General features: G+C 39.0%; 1 protein-coding gene across 1 annotated transcript in view; it reads right to left on the reverse strand.

Moving 5' to 3' along the window:
- The window catches only part of adgrv1 (adhesion G protein-coupled receptor V1), a 110,031-nt gene that overhangs the window by 40,954 nt on the left and 45,260 nt on the right, over window positions 1-23,817 (reverse strand). The window contains exons 51-88 of the mRNA XM_044111880.1: window positions 23,644-23,724; window positions 23,239-23,503; window positions 22,113-22,235; window positions 21,246-21,468; window positions 20,937-21,141; window positions 20,702-20,848; window positions 20,327-20,582; window positions 19,255-19,457; window positions 18,993-19,169; window positions 18,717-18,899; window positions 18,441-18,620; window positions 18,072-18,236; window positions 17,861-17,981; window positions 16,881-17,004; window positions 16,646-16,784; window positions 16,341-16,523; window positions 15,974-16,209; window positions 15,723-15,871; window positions 14,792-14,990; window positions 14,459-14,678; window positions 14,134-14,373; window positions 13,905-14,054; window positions 13,598-13,818; window positions 12,769-13,048; window positions 12,474-12,617; window positions 10,676-10,847; window positions 10,385-10,526; window positions 9,729-10,297; window positions 9,378-9,641; window positions 8,871-8,988; window positions 8,582-8,753; window positions 8,237-8,479; window positions 6,487-6,894; window positions 5,879-6,051; window positions 5,517-5,763; window positions 5,218-5,357; window positions 3,404-3,564; window positions 3,135-3,235 (exon numbers count right to left, since the gene is read on the reverse strand). Coding sequence (XP_043967815.1) covers window positions 3,135-3,235; window positions 3,404-3,564; window positions 5,218-5,357; window positions 5,517-5,763; window positions 5,879-6,051; window positions 6,487-6,894; window positions 8,237-8,479; window positions 8,582-8,753; window positions 8,871-8,988; window positions 9,378-9,641; window positions 9,729-10,297; window positions 10,385-10,526; window positions 10,676-10,847; window positions 12,474-12,617; window positions 12,769-13,048; window positions 13,598-13,818; window positions 13,905-14,054; window positions 14,134-14,373; window positions 14,459-14,678; window positions 14,792-14,990; window positions 15,723-15,871; window positions 15,974-16,209; window positions 16,341-16,523; window positions 16,646-16,784; window positions 16,881-17,004; window positions 17,861-17,981; window positions 18,072-18,236; window positions 18,441-18,620; window positions 18,717-18,899; window positions 18,993-19,169; window positions 19,255-19,457; window positions 20,327-20,582; window positions 20,702-20,848; window positions 20,937-21,141; window positions 21,246-21,468; window positions 22,113-22,235; window positions 23,239-23,503; window positions 23,644-23,724 — 7,524 coding nt within the window. The remainder of the gene's footprint in view (window positions 1-3,134; window positions 3,236-3,403; window positions 3,565-5,217; window positions 5,358-5,516; window positions 5,764-5,878; window positions 6,052-6,486; window positions 6,895-8,236; window positions 8,480-8,581; window positions 8,754-8,870; window positions 8,989-9,377; window positions 9,642-9,728; window positions 10,298-10,384; window positions 10,527-10,675; window positions 10,848-12,473; window positions 12,618-12,768; window positions 13,049-13,597; window positions 13,819-13,904; window positions 14,055-14,133; window positions 14,374-14,458; window positions 14,679-14,791; window positions 14,991-15,722; window positions 15,872-15,973; window positions 16,210-16,340; window positions 16,524-16,645; window positions 16,785-16,880; window positions 17,005-17,860; window positions 17,982-18,071; window positions 18,237-18,440; window positions 18,621-18,716; window positions 18,900-18,992; window positions 19,170-19,254; window positions 19,458-20,326; window positions 20,583-20,701; window positions 20,849-20,936; window positions 21,142-21,245; window positions 21,469-22,112; window positions 22,236-23,238; window positions 23,504-23,643; window positions 23,725-23,817) is intronic.

Here is a 23,817-nt window from a genome sequence, read left to right on the forward strand (position 1 = left end):
GGAAAGCCTTAGTACCAAAAAAGCATGCCCATAGTATGAAATCAACCACCTTGAATGAACTCAAACAATTCTGTCAAGCACAGCAGTCAGTATAAAAGTATAAAAGAAAAAAATCCAGCAAGAAATATGAGGATGGTTGATAGCAACTAAAACATTTATGGTAGAGTTGCCACTGATGAAGATACTCTTAAAAAATAGAGGTAGGTACGACCATAAATTAAAACTTTTAACACATGCTCTTTAAAAAAAAAAACAACATACTGTAAGTAATCACTGGTCATTTTCCTAATCTGAAAAAGATTCAACTTTTACACAATACCATTCATACAGATGAGTGTAGTGGTAAAGATTTTTGGTCATTTTACAAAGATTTAAGAAAATCAAAGCATTTTTTATTTTTTCACCGGTTCAAGTTCTCTAAATTTTACGAGTAAAAAAAATGACCTATTCCAAAAATATAAAAAATAAAACAAATCTGGAAGTGCAGCAGGAACAGTGGCCAGCCTACAAGGATGACAGAATAACCTGACACCAGTGACAGCTGCTTGGCCAGGAGCGAAAGGAAACCAGGGAACGGTGAAAACAATACTGCATATACAAATTACCTATTGAGGGTTTGATTTAAACATAAAAAGTATTTTCATATCACCTATTTCATTTCCAAGATGAAGTGCAGAGAATGCGTGAAGGGACATGTGAGCTGATCCCTTACTGAGTACACCTGCCCACTTGCAGCCATCATCGCCTGCAAATGATTGCTGGCACGACTGGATGGCCTCTTGAGGGGGTCCACCTCATTAGGTGATAACACATTTAGCAGGAGCTCCAGCTTGTGAATCTGGGCATTGAACCTCCCTTTCATTAACAGATCTTGGCTCGGAAGATGGAGAACTGCATTGAGACTACTAAAGCATAAGCACAATAGAGGGGAAAGAAAGCCTCAAAGTACAGTCAAGTATTAAAGTGAGAGAACGGGATGGAATTTTCCATCCAAAACCCTTTCAGGTTCAGGGGCTCTGACTGGGCCATAAACAGGTCAAGACTGTGGTGGCTAGCCCCTGAAGTCTACTTCAGAGCGTGATTGTGTTTGTCAACCAATGAGGACGGGGGGATCAGTGGAAAATTACCAGTCCCGCACTCACTCACGCACAGACGCACACAGTCACACACACACACACCCACACACACACAATCAGAACCAGATGAAGGACTGACCTGTAGCTACATATCTATCTCACTCAATGGTTGCGTTTCTAATGGCCGCAGGTGCGGGGTGGACATGGCTGTGTTGTCAAGACGCAGCAGCCCGCAAACTGTGCAATTGATGATATGTGATGATGTGTGTATTCACATCCATGCACATTTCCAAGAAAAATACCTGTGAGATATCTTGCAGACCAAAGAGATGGCTTGGCAGCATGCATGTGTTTCTCTGTGCATTGTGTTTGCTCTCATTCACTGTCTGTTTTTTATTTAATTAGAGATTTGAAATAAGATCAAGATCAAAACAATTATCAGGATTTATTTACATCAGCAGCCTTTTGCCTGCAATACCCTGCAGAAGTATTCATACCCCTGGACATTTTCCAAGTTTTTCTCTTACAACCTCTAACTCTACCAGCTGTAGAATATAAATTCATTTTTTTTTTTCAATAAAAATTTGGTAGACTATTTGGACGCACCTTTTGCTCCAATAGATCCGTGATATTCCTCTACCAGATTTGCAGAGACAATTCTTCTTTGAAAAATATCTCAAGCTCAGATTAGCTGGAGGTTGTATTTGAACATTGGGTTTCAAGCCTTTTCAGATTCTCAGTTGGATTAAGGATTTGGGTGGAACATTCTAACATGTTCTCATGTTTGATTTAATCTTTGGTATCTTTAATTGGCACCCCAATGTCTTTATGTCTTTTCCAGCCTCCAACCAGTCTTTATCTGCATCGCTATTGGAAACAAAAGAGCATTCCCACGGCATAAAGCCGCCACCACATGTGAGTGTCATGGGTCCCGATGGGGATGTGTGTTTAGAGTAACGCACAAATTTCAGTTTTCCACCACACATACATGTTTGGTCAAACGATTTTCAGTCTGATAGAAGCCCTTCAGTTAGCTATATGGCTGATATGGATTGTGGAAAGCTTTCAAAGGGACTCTTAAGTGTCTTTCCTTCAGTGACGGCTTTCTTCAAATCTCACACAACAGCAGAATCTCCCACATGAACTCTGAATCTCTGCAGAGCCTTCAGGGAGTTTTAACTGCTCTTCTGATTAATGCTCTCTTTGCTCTGAAGTTGTGCTATAGTCTTTCATTTTCAAATGAGGAACTGAAGAATACTCTGTGAGATAGTCAAAGTTTGAGATATTGTTTTAATCTATGCTTTAGACCAGGGCACAAATTTATCACTGTTCTAATCTTTAGGATGACATTTGTTCACTAAAATTATCTAACAACTCTGAGTCCTTCACATAATTGCTTCTGTACTGAGCACATGATTTTATTTATAGGTAGTGGAATAAATTGGCTGAATTGAAATGCACACAATCCATCCATCCATCCATTTTCTGTTCACCCTTGTCCCTAATGGGGTCGGGAGGGTTGCTGGTGTCTATCTCCAGCTACGTTCTGGGTGAGAGGCAGGTTCACCCTGGACAGGTCGCCAGTCTGTCGCAGGGCAACACAGAGACAGACAGGACACACAACCATTCACACACATACTCACACCTAGGGAGAATTTATAGAGACCAATTAACCTGACAGTCATGTTTTTGGACTGTGGGAGGAAGCCGGATGCACAGGGAGAACATGCAAACTCCATGCAGGAAGACCCCGGGCCGGGAATCGAACCCAGGACCTTCTTGCTGCAAGACAACAGCTCTACCAACTGTGCCACTGTGCAGCCCACAATCCATTTCACACTTATTTTATTGATATGTACTATTTTATATTAGCTTATTGTATGGACTCAAACAAAATACATTGAGTTGTATGCCTGTAAAATGAAAAAAAAAAAAAAAAAAAAAAAAACATTTTTGAAAGGCATTGCATTTTTCCTGCTTGTATCAACTTTGAAGGATAATACAAAAATCAGGTGTGAATCTATGTTAAGCTAACGACCCAAAAAGCCAAAACGTTACCTGAGTTCCCAGGCAGCCAACCAACATGTGAGTGAGTAGTTTGGCAGCAAACATCGGAGAACGGGAGCACAGTACATGGGATATGATGGCCAATGCAAACCCTAAAAAAATGAAAAATGCATTGATAATTCATAACAACTTATTAAGATATCCATAGGGAGCAATATGACAAATTAAACTCCAAACTAAAACCTGAATAGAAGGCTTTAGTAGGAGAATATTTGATTTATCTTTCACAGAAAGAGAAATAAAAAAACAGTCTTTCATACCTGAGATACAAATAAATCCTGATGCAAAGAAGGCCTCGTTGTAGGATGCAAGTGCAACAAACTCTGCATGCGCTGCATAGACAGACAAGTGGGAGCATGCACACTCCACATAACTGCCACCTTCCTTCACAACCCTGCAGTATTGTCCATCAGACGACCAGCTAGCAAAGGAAAGAGTTTAAGAGAGGAGACAAAGCAGGTTGAGATTACATATTTCTTTATACTTTTCCCCTTAATGCAGGATTTTTAGATCTCACCCACCTGAAAATAGAATTTAAAATATGCGTGAGTTGCACCAGGGGATTAATGTTTCTCAAGCAAAGAAAAAAATCTTGCATAACATGAAAAGGGTCTTAACAGTGATGAAAATCTAAGAAAATAAACATATAGGTTTTTCTGACTTGTGTGGGATTTACGGAAACAGCTAACTAATCATAATGGCTATTTCTTCTCAACCTTTTGGTCTCTCAGCTTCATGTGTATATTCTCTTCCCTTGTGTTTATTCATCCAAACAGCTTCACTGGCCAAACCAAACCTGCCAATTTTTAACTTGTAACAGCGTGTTCCAGCCAAGTGTTCCCATTCCACGCCCTAGAAATGTCCTCCAGAATCTGACTCCGAGTGGGAGGACATAGAGTCCAGCAGCTGGAATGTTCAAATATGAGAACAAAAAAAGACATGAAAACTCCTCTGGCCTTTAAGGAGCCTTCATAAGAGACTGAACTTGGACTTTTGACCGGTAAGGAAATTGTTCCTTGTCACAAAATAAAAGCTAATAGCTCAAAAATAAAGAAAGAAGGAAATTAGAGAGGTTGAGGCAGCGAGAGCTGGAGTCAGTGACATTTAACTCAGTTGTTGCTGGCTATTTAAAGGGAAAATACCACAAAACACTGCTTTTTCTGTGCTTGGGAAAACAGTACATGGTTTACCTGCACAACTAGAGTCATAATTAAATAAACTTTGGCGCCTCGCTGGTGGGGAATATATGTCATTGCAGAGTTGTTTATATGTGTAAGGGGGGGGGGGGGGGGGGGTGTATAGCATGTCACACAATGAGCTCAGACTGAAATAATCAACCCCTTCTATTTTGATCCTAACCCAGCTAAATTCATGCAGTTTACCTCATTTGGTCTTTGCTAATATCTTTATTTGAAAAATGAAGACAGTGATCAATTGCAAATACACACCACATGTTTTCTGATTTTTGGGTGATTATAAAGGATATGAAAATATTTCTAAGAAGCTTTATATCCCAAATAAAAAATTCCCCTGTCATTTCCTGTTTTCAACTTTTTATTATAATTTGGTATGCCAAAGACAGATCCAAACCAGCTGCACAGTGCCAAACTGTAAATGAGAATCTTAAACAGCCTACGATTAAAACTTTCAGGCAACTATTTTTCCTTTAGTTTCCTTAAGTGTGCTGAAATATATCTTAAAGATGGACAGATTGACTTAAAGTAATGACATAAAATAAGCGGTTTTAATGAAAATTTAAGTCTGCACAACCAATTTAATGGTAAATGGATTGAATTAATATACCACCTTTCCAGTCACATTAACCACTCAAAGTACTTTACACTACAGACTCACACAATTATACACTGGTTGTCTTGGTCACATCACATGTGACAAAAGGAAGCTGGAATGAAACCAATAGTCTTCTGATTGCACAACTACTATACGACTGATATGAAAAGGCCCCAAAAAATGTTAATAGAGTCTTGTTTTTCGTTGTGCCCTAAAAAAGTTAACCCTAATTTTGTGACAAACATATGTCTATGAGTACATGACTGATCACAAATGTTTTCACCTTGCAGTGGTTTGGTTCCAAAGAAGGCACACAGATGCTCCTGGTTTAACTTGCTGACCAGGAGCGTTGACGCGATATATCACCTCGTTGCCGTCTTCTAGGGGTCGTGACCCTCTCTCCTGAAGACTAACTGAAAATACCTACAAACAGAAGCAGCAGCAGAAAGATCAACGTCAGAGTCTAAACAATTAAGATATTTTATACTTTGGGACAATGCTGCCACCTAGTGTTTGAAAAGAAATCTTAAGTAAAATAATTATCCATATGAATGAGTTCAAATAGTGCAAGACGTTTCCTACCTTCCCACTAGCAGCTGTGATTGTATCATTGGTAAGAAACCAGTGTTCAGTTCTGAACTCGGTCAGCTGAATCCTGCTGAGGTTTCTGCAGTCTGCTGATGAGGCTGCTGGCACTGGCAGCAGTGCATCTGGGAGCTGGAAGAAGTCAGCATTACGGCCCCTGTATTTGTGCCCATTAATTTGGGTTGGGTACCACTGGAAGGCAGATATGGTCATAAATGGACATGTTTCCATGACAGTGCCCATTCTGTAGAAAATGAAAAAATAAATAAATAAATAAAAATAGGAAACAGTTGCAATATTACGGATTGTGATTGCGTATTTCAATAAAACATTGACTTTAAATCATGTAAAACACTTACATCTCACACTGGAGATGAGAGATAAGGGAGAAAGCAAATCGCTCTGCCACCTCAGCAAGGTGACTGAGACCTCGGGTGTCAATACGGCTAGGATTGGCCAGAACACATAATAGGTCAAAGGTCAAATTTTGGCTGCTTGAATGTAGGGGAATCCGCTCTGCCTCTGCTAGTACCTGCATCCAGAAACAAAACAGCTGGGAATACAACCTGATAAAAACAAATTAAATACTTCACAAACAATTACGTATGTTGAATTACAATGACGGCCCTTTTCAGCGTCATTACACAAACACTCCAGGTTTAATGCAGGCACTAGCATCATGTTGAGTGACATTTGAAACCTTTTTAAAATGAACATCTGTAATTCAAAATATGCACCCTTTCACATAAAGTAGCAAGCTGATTTTTTTTCTAATGAAAAGGAGCTGCAGCTCTACTCCAAGATCTCTTTGGATGAGTTCTTCCTCCATGTGGAGAAAGTTTATATCAGCTGCTTGTTTCTTGCCTTTACCAAGTTATCAAATGGACTGTGTATAAAACGGCTGGGGAGACAGATGAGTGGATGGAACTGTATTAATTATCACCCAGTTTCTACCGTGACATCTTACCTTCCCAAGGGTTTCAAGAACAGCTGTCATCTGTTCGCGAGAGAGAGCTGATGTGAATTTACTCTTAAGTCCTTGCAGCACCTGATTTATTATTGTTGGGTTCAGAGGCTGATGTAATAGATCTAACAAGCCCCACACAGACTGACTTGCTGCATTTGACACCAGAGTCACATTGGCCCGTCCAAACTGGGAGTGAACACTGGCTCCTCCTGAAGGACTGTACAGCTCCACCTGGAAGCGCTTCGGAGTGGGTGAAGATGAGGCGAGGTCCGGCGTCAAGTAGATGTCTAGTGTTGTCACGTGGCTCCCAGGTTCAAAGGTTACTTGACCCTCTTGTTTAGGAAAATCCATCCCCGCTTTAGCAGGCCAGATGACATAAGGACCAACCATCTCTTCCTTGGTAAGTTCCTGAAGCAGAATGAAACATGTCTTTGACATTCAAAGAAGCACTGTGATTATTACCAGTAAAAATTAGAACTGCCTTTGCATCAGACTTTGCTTAGACGCACTTCTGTTGAAGAACAGAGCTCACCTAGTCCAAACACTCTCTGTAATGCTTGTTTATCAGACATACTGACCACACTGTATTATCTTTGGTGAAAGTCTTTCTGCACTACTCCTGGCTTTTATCATCCACATCATCTAAGAGATAAAAGCACATCACCAAATGTGTCCGAAAGGTTTTCTTTTCTTTTTTTTTTGGAGTCGACTAGAAACTGGCTTTAATCTCCAATATCAAAAGCATTTGCTTTGTATAGTACAAGCAATTGATCTGGGTGCAGACAAAACAAAACATCAACCTTCAGAAAAATGTCATTTTGGAGGTAAAACATGGGGAAAACTTTGGCTTTTTGCATTTCATGATGACTGGGAAACCCAGTGCAGTTTTTACCCACAAAGCGCCTAAACCCCGCCAGCCTAAACCCCGCCAGCCTAAAAGATGTTTCTCCCAACATCTTTCTCCTAAAGATGTTGGGAGAAACATCAGAGACATCAGAGACAGGCAGCACTGGAAGTTCTTCCACTGCTGCTGGTACTTAATATGAAATGACAGACTCGACACCGAACCGAAAACCAGACTCTGAACAACTGTTACTGGACCAGACACTACAGCCTACATTTTGGATGTACTGTTTTTACATCTAAAAAAAAAATATTTCTCATCAAATAAAGTTTATTGTTAAAACTAATAATGAATTTCTGTCAAAAACCATATATGCTATTGATACAGATTTTTATGAATCCTTGAGGGTTATGACATATTTTAAAATACGGTATTGTCTGTCACATGTTTGTGTCAGATGGTTGGGCTTATCCTTCTGCAGACTGAGTGACTAGTGCATTTTAATCACCAGGCGTATTTTTGCTTTCATGTCCTTAGACCTACATTCATCAGGAAAATCCATGTGGTTACACTTTTGGGCCCCAGGATGTTCTGTTGCTGTATGTATCAAAGGTTTGTACAGAGTTTGAAAAAAAGGCATTTAATTATGCATTACTGTATAACTGGAACTCTTTGCAGAATGACCTAAATATTCAGAACAACATCTGCTTGAACAATTTTAAAGACTTCTAAAGGATTTACAAGCAGTCAAATCTATCTGTGGATATTTAGTTGAAAACACTGAATATGTAAGCATAGTTTGTAGTATGTGGTTTGTTTACTTCATTTGTTATGTCATAACTTTACCAATACATTCTGAGTAGCATTTCTGGTAAATAAACCCTAGAACTAAAGTAAATCTCTTACCACTGTATGATACTGAAGAGTCATGGCTGAAGCTGTGCTCGCTTGCCTGTAGAGCTGCAGGCTGAGCCTTGTGGTCATCACAGTAACGACTGGCAGTCTATGACCCACAGAGAAGTACACAACACCTTGCGGACTGTCGCTCTCCGCCAAGGTGATGTTGGCAAAACGAGTTGTCTCATTGATGGAGGCACCAGCTCCCACTTGATAAATCTCCACCAAGAACCAGGCCTGGTATTCTGGTTCCTGGAATAAAGCAGATGTGTGACTCATAATCTTGAACATATTCAAAGGTGGAAAAACACAAATAAAATGACACAATGCAGATTTTTGCTGGGGTTATTTTACCACATCATCCAGAACCTCCAGAATGAGAGCACAGAGGATCTCTCCTCTCCGACAAATCACCACTCCTGAAGTCTGCACAAGCTGTGAGGTTAGGTTGACTCCGTCTTTAACAAGGCTTAAAGATTCCTCGCTGAAGGTAGCCCTCCACGAGACCTGCAAATCTTCAAAAGCTCTAAGCAGCAATAGAAAACACATTGTTCTTTATGAACAATAAATCAAATCCCAGTAGACGAGATTCATTTTTGGGCTTGAATTTGAAAAACTCCATTATTCAACTTTATTTTATTACCTGTTTTTCTGTCTCTGTAGGTAGAGCAGAGCAGTTCTGTTCACTGAATCTTCGTCGAGAACTTGACCCATCAAGGAGCCAAAAGCAAAGCCTACAATACCGTTATGAAGGTCACTCCCTAATTTAGAAAAAAAGGGAGGTTTTAAAAATAAAATTGGATTCAAAGAGAGCAACAGACACTAATTAATAAAATAATAAAAACAAACAAACAATGATTTTAAAATTATAACTTCAAGCCTAGATTATAAATTGTGGGCTATTTGGTGAAATCTTATTCTTCATTAGTGTGTCATATATATTGGAAATACATAATAATAAAGTGCGGCTTTTTGCACTTTCCTTTCAGGAAAGCAAACAACAGCAAATGAGCTCAGAATACATCCCTAATAAAACTGTAAATACTCAATTATTTACACCACTAAATAATAACTTATGTCAAGATTATTTATTTGCACATGTATTTTTTTTTTAAATTTACAAACAAGTGAGAACAGTTTTATATTTTACCAAGGATAGTGATCTTTACGAATGATCCAAAGCCCTGGGACGGTCGGTCAGCGATCTGAGCTCCTCCCTCCGGATCACTGAGGTAGATGAAGAATACTTCCTGTCCCTCTGGCTCAGAGTCATCCAGGATGATGAGGACAACTTCCCTCTCTTTCTCGCCATCTTCCAAAGACACTATAGTGGACTCCAAGCGAAAGTCCTGCTCTTCCTTTGCAAGAGCTCTGTCAGGCTCCAGAGTGAAGGGAGGACGCGTTGTGCTTCCATCTGAGTAATACAACATATTAACATAAGTTTGAGAAACAGTACAGGCTTAATACGCATTAGTAATTGCTGCTGTAAAAGAAAACGGACCTCCATATGCCTGGAGCCGAACCCTCACAGTCCCTGCAACACCGTCTGACCTGCGTACCCGCAGCACAACCCTCCGCTCCTGCTGATTTGCCTCGTCTCTGTCCTCTTGCACCTGGACAAGCTCAGGTCCAATGCTCAAAACTCCACCAGTTACGTCACTGGCCAGAATGGTCACAGTAGACACCCTGTGCTGTGGATTAATGCGAGGGGGTGTATCTGCCCAGGTTAAATTTGGAGTAGGGATCTTAACGTGTGTCAAGTTAACGTAAAAGTACTCGTCGGGTTCTGACAGGGCATCGTCAATGATTGAAAGGCGGAAGGAAGCGTTAGTTTGTTGAGGTGAGTCAAACAACATTTGGCCAGCTGACACAGCAACAAAATCCTCTCCCGCTGTGGCGCTGCCCCCTGATGTTGTGTAGGACAAGTAGGTCATGTTACTGCGGGACCCGTAGAGCTTCTGAACATAAAGAGTTATTGTCTGGATGTCCTCTGCGATAACAAGTTGCCGAGAATCAGGAGCAAACTGGTAAATGCCCAATGGTTCCACTTCTGCCACAGTAAAGCCTGACCTGTCAACAAAGGCAGATAGATGTAAGAGTCCAGTAACAGTAAGTTGAATGTTCAATTGTTGCCTAAAGCCTTCTTGCAGCTACTACCTTAACTTAACAGCACCCTGTCTACCAATGTTTGATGCAGGATCAGTGAGGTGGATAGCATAGGAAGCAGCCTCTAATGGATCAGCAACAGCTGTAAAAGCTATGGCCTTTGTCTTTTCTCCATGAGCCAAGGTGAGAGAACCTAAATATAATGCAAGTACACATAGCCAACAGTTAGAATCTGTAGAAAGGTTTGACATAATAATATGTGTGGTTTACAAACACAGAAATTATACTGATTCCTTTGTTGGCATTTTATTACTAAACTTAATCAATTTCAAAGTATCCTACCTGAGTTTGGAATAATTTGCCCAGTTTTGAAGCCAGATGGATTCTGCCCTGAAGGATAACCAGCTTTCCACTGCACCGTGACATTACCAAAAAGCCCCGTTCGAGTCACCTTTGCCTGACATGTTCCTATTTCTACACTTAAAACTTGCAGAGCCAGTGAGGCAAATCCAACCTGAATAAGTACAAGAGAAATGAGATAATAAATCAGCGATCACATTAATCACACTTTCTTGGATAAACAGCTAACTTCATATTAGACATCAGCATGGACAGAGAAAGAATAGAATCTCTGATTTTCTAAAACTGCCTGCTTGGTCCTAAACTATTTATATTTTACATAGACTATAGTAGAAAATAAGATATAAATTATTTTGAATATAATTTTTTTATGTTGTAAATTTGTCTTTTATTCTTTAAGATATTTTAGAGTCTAATTGGCCTTTATTTAAGAATAAGTAAACACAGGAGAGAGAAAATGGGAAGTCATGCAGCAAATGGCCTGAGACAGACCAGGACAACCATTGTGAGGACTGTAACCTCTGCATATGTTGTGCACACACTACACACTGAGACACCCAGTCCATTCTATTCCTATTTTTATATTATATTACTTTTGTGTGAATATCCATGCTGCTCTCACTGAACGTTCTGCTGTGAAATCTGAATTTCCCTGCAGAAAATATAATGCAACAAATGTAATGTAAAAAAATATTTAGTCTTATAATACACGTGATGCTTTAATTAAATCAAAACCAGGTTCTCGAAAGTGCCAATAGTCTAAGGTCCAAACGAAGACTCATGTAAAACAGCTAAAAATAAAATGTTAAAACCACTAAAATAAAATCAAAGCCATTTTAGACACATAATTGAATCAGAACACTGATTGTTATATTATGAAGTTGATTTTTTGTAGACTGTAATACTCCTCTGCACTGATTATTTACAAAAGTCCTATAAATGTACATATATATGCATATAAAACAGAACACAAGAAATTAAGAGTCACGTTTACTAACTTCTATAAATTGTAAAAAAAAAGAGAAAAAAACTGGTGGTGAAGAAATATAAATAACAATTTAGACTAATTAGGAATAGTACTGCTTTTGTGTTTGTCAAATATAAAGTGCTGCTAATAATGTTACACTAATAGTAATAAAAATGCTTTGCTTTAACAAGTAGGTGTTGTGCCCAGACTTTGCTGTGTACAATTGGGGTAGCTGTTATTGAACAGAATTTCTGCCCCACAAATATTAATACCGGCAAAAATAAATATCAACATACACCTTGATTCAACCTTGTTGCAGACCATGAAATAGTTTGTAAGTAAGCCTGTTTATTCATTTTCTTTTTGCCATTTACTTATTAGCCATGCAAGAAGAGTCTAATATTAGCTGAAAATTATTTTATGCAAATAAAAATAATGCGAGAGCAAGAAAAACTTGACACCCTAGCTCAAAATGAAATGGTTAATGAGTTGGACAATGTTTTTTAAGTTATAAATTTGAGAAATGATGCTGTAGCGCTCAGATAATTTTCTCTGCCAACATGTGTACATATTCAGAACTACATTAAAAAGTTAGAGCAATTTGCATTAATGATTCATGTCAGTGGTTGATTTAGGGAAATAATCCCCCAAAATAATCATATTAAAAAGTACACTGCTTTTTTATCCTCTTAGCTCCACATATGCACCTAACTTTTCCACTGTGGGGCAAGGAATTATATTTTTATTCTATTCTGTTAGAGCTCACAATTTATTATATGAAAAGAAAAACGAACAAACACATTCACAAGTCACCTCTGAGCTGGCAGCATTTTCTGGTATGGTCACTGCTGCAGAACTGCCGTCAGAAAGCAGACGCGGCAAAGAGCCTTGGAGAGCGCTCACAAGTCTAACATCAGTCAGCTCCACTGTAAAGCTTTCACCCAATGACAAAAATGCCTAATAACAGAAAGACAGTTTGAAGAAAAATACATTCTTCAAAACAATATATGCTCAAGTCAAAGACAAAGTTAAATCATTTGATGAAAAGTGTATTGCTTTGCTAAATGCATAATTTCTTGGTATTGTCCAAAAGCATCATGATTCTTACCTGGCTACTGATGGGGACAGTGATTTGACTAAAGGGCTGACCTTCTACCATAAGCAGCCTTCCTTCAGCTTGGCCTCCCAGCATCTCCTGGATGTCCATCAGTCCCGTTCCCCTACCACTTATCTTATAGCCAACACTGGCATTGCCAAACAGCCCAGCAAGTCGAGTTACATTCACAACCAGAGATCTAGTGATCAGAGGCCCTGAACCCACCACCACTACAGCCTGCTGTTGAGAGCCCAGAGAAAACACACCATGGGGATCATCGTTAGCAGGTACCCTAAAGGGGATAAAGGAAGAATACTTAATTACAATCTTTGACTTCTCTTTTAAAGTTGTTGCCGACTTTTTTTTTTTTTTTTTACAAATATTAAGCAAGAAGAACACAAAAAATTGAGAAAATACTATATCTAAAATGTTGGTTAGTGTGAACTAGAGGAAGTATTTAGAACTCTGAATTGTTGTCTGAATGCCAAGGAGAAGCCCAACAAATTTACTTTCACAAGTGGATAATTATGGATTTTGCAATAATGGTCTATATACAGTAACACTGTGAAGGCCTATCCAGGCCAGAATTGGCCAGATAAGTGAATCATTATGCCCAGGTTCCCTCAGTGACACCAAGTACAATGTTTTCATTCACTAAGTGAAAATAACAAGCTATAAAGATGGTCAACTTCAACTCACCTTCAAATATTTTTCAAGTTAAATTTACATTGTTTTAATTTAGTTTACTGTCCATCTGTAGTAGTTTCAAGAATTGTATTCTTTAGTCAAATTGCCCGGTACATTGTGCAAAAGTGATTCTAACACATTTCTAATGTCAAACCTTATTTTAGTTCTGATCAGGTCTGGGTTGGCATCCAGAGTCCCTCCACCATCCACAGCTACAAGCTGGATGATGTAAAGCTCCTCCAGCTCTGGCACTGTGTCAGGCATCAGCCTCAGGATGATCTCTGCCTCCCTTTGGCCTTCCACAATCATCACAGAGCCCACTAAGGCTTGGAAGTCACCCGTTGTGTCTGAGTCACTCTGAATCTGCCACTGGACCTCGGAGGAAATGATTGTTGTGTTAGCAGTTTTACTCATTTGCTTGACAGAAAGGGACAAAATGTAGATTTGTGATATAATCTTACTGTGATGTTGCCCATAGTTCCCTCTCTGCGTTTGATCAACAAGGAAATGTTGAGTGGGCCTTCTGCCTCTGTAGACTCATTGATGATGCGTTGTTGAAGAGCATCTGGAGTGAACTGGACTATACCATTAGGATCTCCAAACTTCTCTATCTGAAAGAAAAAGACAGAATTTTGTAGTTAGAATTTGCCTATATTGATTGAGAGATAGAGCTACTATTTAGCAAAGCACCTTGAGTGTTACTGAACCGGCCTGAGGATCAACATCCATCTCTCCAGAAACAACGCTCAGCTCTATAATAAATGTTTCTTCCACTTCCACTTCTCCATGAGGCAGAATCTGTAGCTCTATGATACCCATTCTCGTCTGTCCATCTCTAAAAAAGAAAGAGCCACTCACAGGAGCTCTAAAGTCAGTATTTAAAGCAGGCAGAACGTCTCTGCTGTTTGGACCGAGGATGTTCCAGACTACCTGTGAAAAGAAACGAAATGAGCAAAGTGAGATCTGCCAGAGGATCACATGATGTTATTTTCTCCTCCAGAATAATTCAATGTACCGTTGCATTTCCCAAAAAGCCTCCTGCTCTTTCCAAAACAAGACTCAGCTTCAAAGTAGAGTCCGGGTTCACCACTGCGATTACACTTTTATTTACAAAGCGGACCACTCCATTTGGGGAGTCACTCTTACCAATGGTGACCCTTGCAACATATTTGGAGCCCAGAACTGCTCCGCCAGTGGATCCAGTCAGAATTAGTTCAAATATCTCAGAAGGTTCACTGATAAAAAAGAATATGTATCATTTAGTTTATTTGGTTGAGATAGAATCAAAAATAAAATGTCAGTTTTTATTAGGTTTTTTTTATAGTGATCAAGTAGCCAATCCTCTTACCTGTCCATATCATCTACAATAGTGACATTGATGAAGCTTATATTCTGGCCACTGATAAACACCAGGGAGTCATTGTGCAGGATGTAGTCGAGATCAGGGGTCGCACTCAAGCCTCTCGAAATAAAGTAGGCAGAGACCGTTCCATAGGAATCCACCCTCCTCACCACTGGGATCAGCACATAGCCCACATCTTCCTCAACTGGAAAAATAGCAAGTCAAAATGTATTTTTTGTCTCATTTGTACATATCATTTTACTGTCATAGCCAAAATGTTTTTTCATCCTCAAAATGACATGGTGGAAAATGTTCATTTCTAATATTGTAAGGGCATTTCTCATCAGACATCAGTCAACAGACTGACACCCTGCAAGAACAGTTAGGATTGGACAGAAAAGCTAAAGTTGCCCTTTCAGGCTATTTTGTCAGGCAAAATCTGACAAAAAGGAGACTACTTAATGAATTGTGCCGTGTTGAAAGTGAGAAGATTTATATGTGAGATTTCTTCTTATCTAACACAGCTGGTTCACAATTCAGCCGACCGTGGCATGAAAACATACTGATAAGAGTATTTTTTCCTCATTCTTCCGGAAGTAGTTTAGAGATTAACAATATTTCTGGAACACCAACCCCCAAAACTAAAGTTATAACTTGGCTCAGGGAACAAAATATTTCAATTTGCAGTCCCTAGTCAGAAAGCAATCCAGATCTTACTATGACAAAGAACCTATAAATTGTGTTACTTTATTGAATGTATTTCTCAATAAAAGCAATAAAAAAACCTATAAAAATGTATGCTATTGAAATTGGTTATACCATAGAAACTGACATAACAATCCAACATACTGAAAGATGAGTAGCAGTTAATCTAGATTTAATTCATTGTGGTCTACACAATTCATAACTGAACTGTTTCTGCTTGCTTTTGTATTACCTGTAATGTTAAGGGAGTCCTGCCTGAACTCCAGGATACCTTCAACATTGTCATTCTGCTGTATAACCACAAGAACAGAAGATATGTTTCCAATAGCTGGAGGTTGGTCCAGCTGCAGTCCTGACTCCCTCACTGTGTAGTCCACCGCACTGACCACCAGAGGGAGACGAAGAAAAAGAAATAAGTGAGAACAACTCAAGGAGGCAAATGGAATTCCATCTAGTCATTCACATTTTAGAAAATGTAATAACCTGAGATTGAGCAGCTCTACGTGGGTAATGTTAACAAAGAACAGTTCGGGTCTTTCTGGAAGATTGTCATCCAGGATATGCAACGTGACATGTTGTGAGGTTTGGCCTGGTGTAAACAGTAATCGTCCTGAAGCTGGAGTAAAGTCCACTCCGCTAACCGCTGTGTAGCCCGAAGTCTGATAAGTCACAAACACGCTGCCCAAACTGCCATATGAGCGAATCACTGTCACATTAACCTGCATAAATAATCATAATAAAAAAAATAAAATAGAAAATTAAACCATTGTTGTTTAGGGGTATCAGCACACTGCTTCAAAAGATTTTCCTAAATGAAGTACACATGTCTGTCAAATTATAATGACCTCACCATTTCCTCCTCTTTTGTTGTGAGCTGGAGTTGGTTGAAAGAGAAAAGTCCATGGGGGAGATCACTTGCTGCCATGGTAACCGTAGCATCCCTGGCAATGGGGTTTATTTCCAGCCCTACTGTTGCAGAGGTCAGTGAGAGCTGGTAATCACGTCGCTCTTCTGGGAGTTCGTCATCAAGGACCTGTCAGCATAATTCACATGAACAAGCTTCTATTAAAGAATGCCAATTTTAAGGTGAATGTTTTGCAGATGCTACAACAGACCATGATTCTTCTTTCAATGAATTCCATAAACATTAAGTACCTTCAGAGTAATGGTGGCAACAGACTGGCCATTACGCATAGTGACAGTGCCAGAAATTGTTTCGAATTCGGAAACCAAAGCAGGAGTAATATTCCAATACACTTGGACATCTCCAAAAACACCTGGACCTCGCACGAGGCTGAGCAGAAAAACACAAACAGGTGTTTCATCACTAAAATGTAAAATGTCTTTTTTCTCTCTCTCAGTTGGAGACATAGCGCAGCAATTATCTCACTTGACCACAGCAGTCCCGTTATACTTTCCGCGAGGTTCTCCAATGATAATGTTCCGAGATGACTCTGCTATTCCAATAATCCCCAGTGCAGCTTTGTCTGCCCTGATGGTGACTGTAGCCACTCCTGCATAAGATTCATTAGAGAAGTTATTAAGTAAATTAAAAAGTAAGACTTTATTTTTACAGGAGTTTTTTTTAAGTTTAAGAATTTATTGCATATAATACACAACACACAACAGAAAATGAAACAAAGATTGAAAACAGAAGGTGAAAGCAGAAGAAGGTGGTGACGAACAGAAAAAACTGACTTAAACCAGTCAGCAGTGCAAGCCATGCAAATATTCACACAGCTTCACCCATTGCCAAGAATGCATAATCTGCACCTGCAGCATATGAACCACCATATTTATTGCTCTCTAAAGCACAAAAAATATTTCATACCAAATCTTCAATTTGACTGCCAGCAATACACAAGTTTTGTGAGTTTCTAAACTGAAAAGCAGACTATAGATTTAAAGGGACTTCGCAATTTGTTATTTATATAAACAATTGAAGAAAATACAAAGCAGCCCGGTTGTTAATCTATGCATAGAATTGGTATAGAATAGCAAGCATTTTAAGATGATTACGGTTCAGGGTTATGCTAATCTGTGTATTCTCAGTTAACATTGCAGTTAGGTAAACGACAAGTCAGTTGAAGAGTCTTTATAACATGCTGTCGCATAAAACTTGAATTTTGATAAGTAGAAGATAAACCACTGCAGACCAATAGCAGAGATCCCAGCCAGCCAATTATTGTGACATTAACAGCCATAACCAACAAAATTAAGGTAGAAATTCCAAGACAGTCTCAGCTGAAGAGAATGTCACATCAAGTGAAGACGGGAAAGGACGATGGATATTTGCTGTACTATAAACCTGAGTACATTTCCTCAGTAAGTTAATATGCTGTTAGCTTGGCATTTTTATGTAATACAAACCATGTAAAGGGTCGATGATAGCACCACTGTCAGCAGGAAGCAAGCGAATAATGAAACGTTCATCTCCTTCTAGCAAATTATCAGCAAGGGCTCTGATCACAAATGACTTGACAGGCTCAGTCTGTAAAAGAAAATTTAAATAATGTTTGCAATTTTATCCTATGTGGTTCTTCTAAACAATGGATCAGCAAATAGCAATTTTATACTACACCTCATTGAAGACAAGTGTGCCATTAACAGGAGAGAGATCATCTATAGCTTGGTCTTCCACCTGCCACACCAGCACCACTGCACCTTTACCTCCTGAACTACGCACCACTGTGAGTGTCGCCACAGCTGAGGGATCATTCGCAAACTTGGGCTCACTAACCACAATCTGAGAAAAAAATAAAATAAAGACACATATTGGTACAGTTTAAAATAAAGGGAACAAAACATCCTAGCTCTTAATTTATCAGCAACATGAGGTTTTCTAGATGCTATGCTGCCTAATTTCAACCATATTATATTAATGTCTATGATAAATAAACCTCTTCTGTGTATTGTGCATTTTTTAGTTGAACAAATATATTGCATTTACCTCCAAGGCTTGAAATCCAAATCGTCCGAGAGGCGAGTCATTGGATGGAATCACAACAGTTACAAAGGTCACTTGTCCGAGACGAGCGCCACCGATCACCCGTAGCAAATTCACTCTGAAGGTCTCTGAGGCCTCTACTTGTTCATCATCCAAGATGGTGATGGCTATAGTAGATTTTTTCTAATGTTTTAAGAAATATACAACCCACAATGTAAGGTGCTGAATATTATGTTCAGAAATGTTTATATCAGCTCAGAACACTACACCTTGAGTTACCTGGCCTTCTTGAAAAGTGATGTTTCCCGATGCAGGGGTGAAGTCATTGAGGTCAGCTGTGATCGGCTGAGCCTCCCAATAGGCAACCAGTCTTCCACTTGTGCCAGCAAGACGTACCACAGACAGAAGAAGGATATTGTCTGGAGGTGGTACCTCATAGGCCAGCACACTTCCAGGTAAATCCTAAACAAGATTAACAGTAATGTTTTTTATGGCAGACTATTGAGCACATATTATATTTTCCCCTCACTTTAATTCACCTTTTTACACGCTCACCTCAGAGATGTTGAACTGCAGAACTCCTCTTGGATCATCGTTCTCCTGGATGGTGATTTCTGCTACTTCCATGCCAGGCCTCTTTAGACTTGGCTGGCCTGCTCCAACAGACCCACTTACTATCTCCACTCCAGTGATATTTACCAGGAAACTTTCTGCAAGCTCTGGGACATCATCCTGCAATAGCATATGTTCATGTGCATTAAATAAAAGGAAAAAACTATAGAAGATTGTGAATTAATTACTGATCACCCATCCTTACTGGTAGAATAGTGATAGAGACGAGCGCCACTGTGGCACCGTTGGACATAATAATAGTGTCATCTCTGGCTAAGTAGTCTTCTCCTGCAGAAGCCTGATTGGAAGGGTGTTGGTTCAAGGCTGGTTTTGTCTGGAAATGGACCGCCACCTGACCTCTTGATCCCTGCTCCCTTACTATAGAAAGAGTCACATTGACTGGAGTTCCTACAGATTGGAAAGAAATAGATTAAGGTAAACAGTAAACACCAAAAAAACCAGATGATACACATAATCACAGAATCTACTGTGCCTTGCAGCTTTAACTTTTGCGACGGCAAACTTCAATGTACTTTCTTGTCATTTTATCTGATAACCCCAAAAAAAGTAGCATAATGTCATGGGATGCTTTTCTTCAGCAGAATATTGGACGTTGTTCAGATCTAAACTACTTTTTCTTATTTTGCAAAAAAAAATTAAAATAGAGGAAACTATAGACTAAGCAGACCTTAGATTGCTTAGTCTATAGTAAGAGTAAAACGTAATTTATTTAAAAAAATAAATTACGTTTATTTTTTTAAATAAATTACGTTTATTTAAAAAAACGTAATTTTTCTTTCAATGTACTGTTATGCACAACCCTTCATTGTTATATTACCTGATATGCAAAAATCACAATTACATGAATGATTGTGGTGATAAAATGACAAGATATGGAAATATTTAAGTTGTATGAATACTTTTTTAAGGCACTGCATGGATCTGGAAGACTTCCACTAGCAAAATGACAGTATGCAAATATTCTACATTAGTAGGTATGACCATTTCAATAAATATTTCTCCAATACTTTAATTAATAAATATTATTTAACCATTTCATGGATTAATGAAACCAATTACACCCATCATACAAATCAAAACATCTTGGCCATGGTAAATCTTAAAGTAGCTTTTTTTCAAAGAATATAAAAAGATGGTTGAGTGATTATTTTGAAAATATCAGAAAAATGCTACCTAAATATAAAATACTAGAGAGTTTAACTCAATGATCTCTCATAGATTAACATGTAAGCATCTGTCACTTATTGATTTCTTACTCTGTGGTTCTTGTGTTAGTGTAAAGAGGGAATCCAGATGCCATCCAATCACGCCGTAGGGGGAGCCATTTGGTAAGATTGTAAGCAGAGCCTGCGCCCGCTGCCTGTCAATAACTGCACCTTGTTGGATGTTCTGAAGGCCCAAAGTGGTGACGTCCCGGATGATGATTATGACACTTTCAGATAACTCAGGCAAGCCATCTGCTACTATGGCTAACGAGATGATGGCTACAGTCTGACCTTCAGAAAACGTCACCTGTAAAGAAAATTGCATTCTGCATTAAACTGCAACATTTTGACACAAAATTAATTGCAGTGATTATCTTAAAAAGTCTTTTAAAAATGGTGGTAATGTAAGCAGCAGACATTACTCACCACTCCGGACGTGGGGTAAATGTCTGCCAAACTACCGTTAGCTACCCAGTGAACAGTCAGTCGACCAAAATGTCCTCTTTTTCTCTCAACGTTGAGAGAAATTTGATTATTTTGTTCCAACTCCTCTACCTCCATGTATAAGGAATTCTGCAAATATATGAACAGCAGAGCTAAATACTCAGAAATACTTTTAAACAGTCAATAACACAATGAGCACTTTAAAATGAATTCTTACCTGAGCAAACCCAATAACCCCATAGGCATCATCATTAGTGGGGACAATAATTGTTACCTCACCACCAAAGCCAATCTCTGCCCCTCCTTTTGGATTCTTCAGCTTAACTCCGAAAACCTCCTCCACCTCAGGGATATCATCGTCAATGACGTTGACTGCTAGATCAAGTTCCCTGTTACCGGGAGCAAAGTATAACTCGCCGGAGCTGAATGTCAGAGAGGAAAGAGACAAGGACCCCATTGTTTCCTTCAATTCTATTTGTTTCTGTTAAAACTAACCTTTGTTTGATATTTGTAATCCAGGGCATACCTTGGTATGAAGTCAGACTGATTTGAGACAGAGGTCAACTCATAGATAGTTGAGCTATTATCTTCAGAGGAAGCCAGAAGGGCCTTTGTGCCATTGAGAGATGGGACCATGAAGGAGAGGAAGTTGTTGGCTCTAGGTGCCCTCAGGATCATGGCGAACAGATTGACATCAGGTCTCCAGGAGTAAAGTGAAGAGCCATTTCTTCCAGTTAGCAGAGCATATGCTAAAAAGAAATCTCTGTTTAGAATACACACGTTTAAAAAAGTGGAACTTTTTTAAATGTGCAGACAAGAGGACTTTCCCTCCACAAAATGTTCCCCATGTGCTTAACAAATGTAAGAGTGTAAAGTCGTCTTTTTGTAGAGAGGCCTGTGGTGTTTTATTTGTTGGTCTTTGTTTTGTGGCCTCATGATTAAGTTGCCGAACTGCTGGCCACTCCTGTGAGGGCTCATCAATGTTCCATGTATTCTGCATTTGTGTATAATGAATCTCATTGTGTTCATCTGGATCTCTCAAACCTTGCAAATAGCTTCGACGCTCATTTTCAGACTGAGAAAAGTCAATGACGTTGTTTCATAGGTTATTGAACTTCTTTAGGTGAGGGAATGCTTTTTAGGATCTCACATTATGTTGTCAGATAGGCTGCACTTTCTTTCCTAAATTAAATCATCTGCAGAAAACTGCTTTCTGTATTTAATTTGATTATCTTTGAGATTAAGCTTTGTTATATGATCTAAAAGATGTGGCACAGGTAAAAACGCAACAAATCTGTAAATGGACACTTTTTCATGACGCTATAAATCTTCAGCTATTTTACATTAGCATTAAATCTTTACAAAAAGAGTTGATCGGGATATGAGTGCTTACTGATCCCTGACGGCACAGTAAAGGAGTGAATGGAGGCGAGCCCTGGGTGAGGAATGGACTGATGGTGCTGTGGGGAAGGTTCTGCTAAACGCCACTGTAAAACTTCGCAGGATGGCGAGGGACCTGCAAGAAGAAAACAGAAGCAAATGAAGAATGCTTCAGAGAAATACTTTCATTCACACCAGAATAGCATGTTTATGTAACCACTCGCCTGACTGACACACCCAAGACTGAATAATTACAACTTCTGGGTCCTTTTGTGGCTCTGCTGTGCTGCACATTGAGGCCTTTCCACATAAACCCACAACAGGTCAAAACCTAAAACTCACCACTTTTTCAAACTCAGAAGGATCATATTTCATAATAAACAGAACACTGCAAAAATATATAACCAGAGCGAGATTGTAAGTTTTCCAATCATAGAGGGAACAAAAGAACAAAGATGTTTAGTGAACAATAAACAGTTTCAGTTTGTTTCACCAACATAGTTGCACTCTGTAATAAAATCAAACTGTAGCATAATTACCAAGAAGATACAGAAGAAAACAAAAAATGCATTACTTTCCTGTCTCCATACTATCGCTTAGTCCCACTTTACAGGCATCCTAGACTTTGTTTATATAGTGAACCTAAACATAATCTTACCTACGCACCAGGCTGTTGATGCTGTTGTTCTTACAGTTTGCTTGCCAAATCACTTCAGATATTATTTTCTGATGTCTCAACATGTTGTTTTATCGACACTTCTGAAGGTACACATCCAGGTATCAGCTCTTGATTCTAATTGGTTGGCTCTTTTAATGTGGACTCATTGACACTTTGCATGTTAGCCAGCTGGACGGACTTTTCTTTGTGTTTAATGCTCAAACATGACCTATGTGTCACAGCTTGCTAAATGTGGGTCAGTTGTTATGGATATTAACACAGCACTCCAAAACAATATTGCATTGTTATGTTTCCCTAATATTGTGTAGGTCCATCCAGAATTGATTTGACTATTCCAAAATCTGGGTAGGTGTTAGACGAAAAAAAGTGCTCATGGAGAAAAAAAATGTCCACTGCTCATTAGAAATTTAAGAACATACAAACAAGCAAATATTTTATGAACTCATACAAGTTAGATCACCTTCAACAGCAAACAACAGCAGAGTATCCTCTCTTCTTGTGTTCACTACTTCCACTTGAATGGCTCTGCCGGAAAGTGGAAGAGTTTGTGGATTCTGAAATATGCCATTGCTCCACTGAAGAAGTTGGCAACTCCCACTCTGGCTGTCAATGCACACCAGCAGATAGAGCGCATTTGCATGAATAAATGGAGATACACTCAGGATGTCCTGTTTAAAGTTGAGAGTCCCGTGGAGTGAAAAGGAGCTGCCTGTCCAAACAAAAATCTAAAGAATCGGGAAAAAAGGAAAATGAATTTATGTACAACGCCCATCAAATCTGGAGACATTTATATTTTCAACTGTTTAAAAAACAAAACAAAAAAAACCCCTAAAGATTGTCTTAAAAGTGGCAGAGTCTGCATCACCTGGCTAGATGCTATTAGGTAATCTTTGTCTCCAGTGGATAGGTGTTTCACATCCAGGCCTTCAACTCCTACGATTTGTTCCTTTAAAAACCAAAATAATGTATTCCTTATGATATAAGCTACATGTCATAATGATATATTGATGCACTAAAACATGACAATGATGCTGTAATA

The sequence above is a fragment of the Gambusia affinis genome, linkage group LG03 (assembly GCF_019740435.1).
Source record: "Gambusia affinis linkage group LG03, SWU_Gaff_1.0, whole genome shotgun sequence".
In the NCBI taxonomy this organism is placed as follows: domain Eukaryota; kingdom Metazoa; phylum Chordata; class Actinopteri; order Cyprinodontiformes; family Poeciliidae; genus Gambusia; species Gambusia affinis.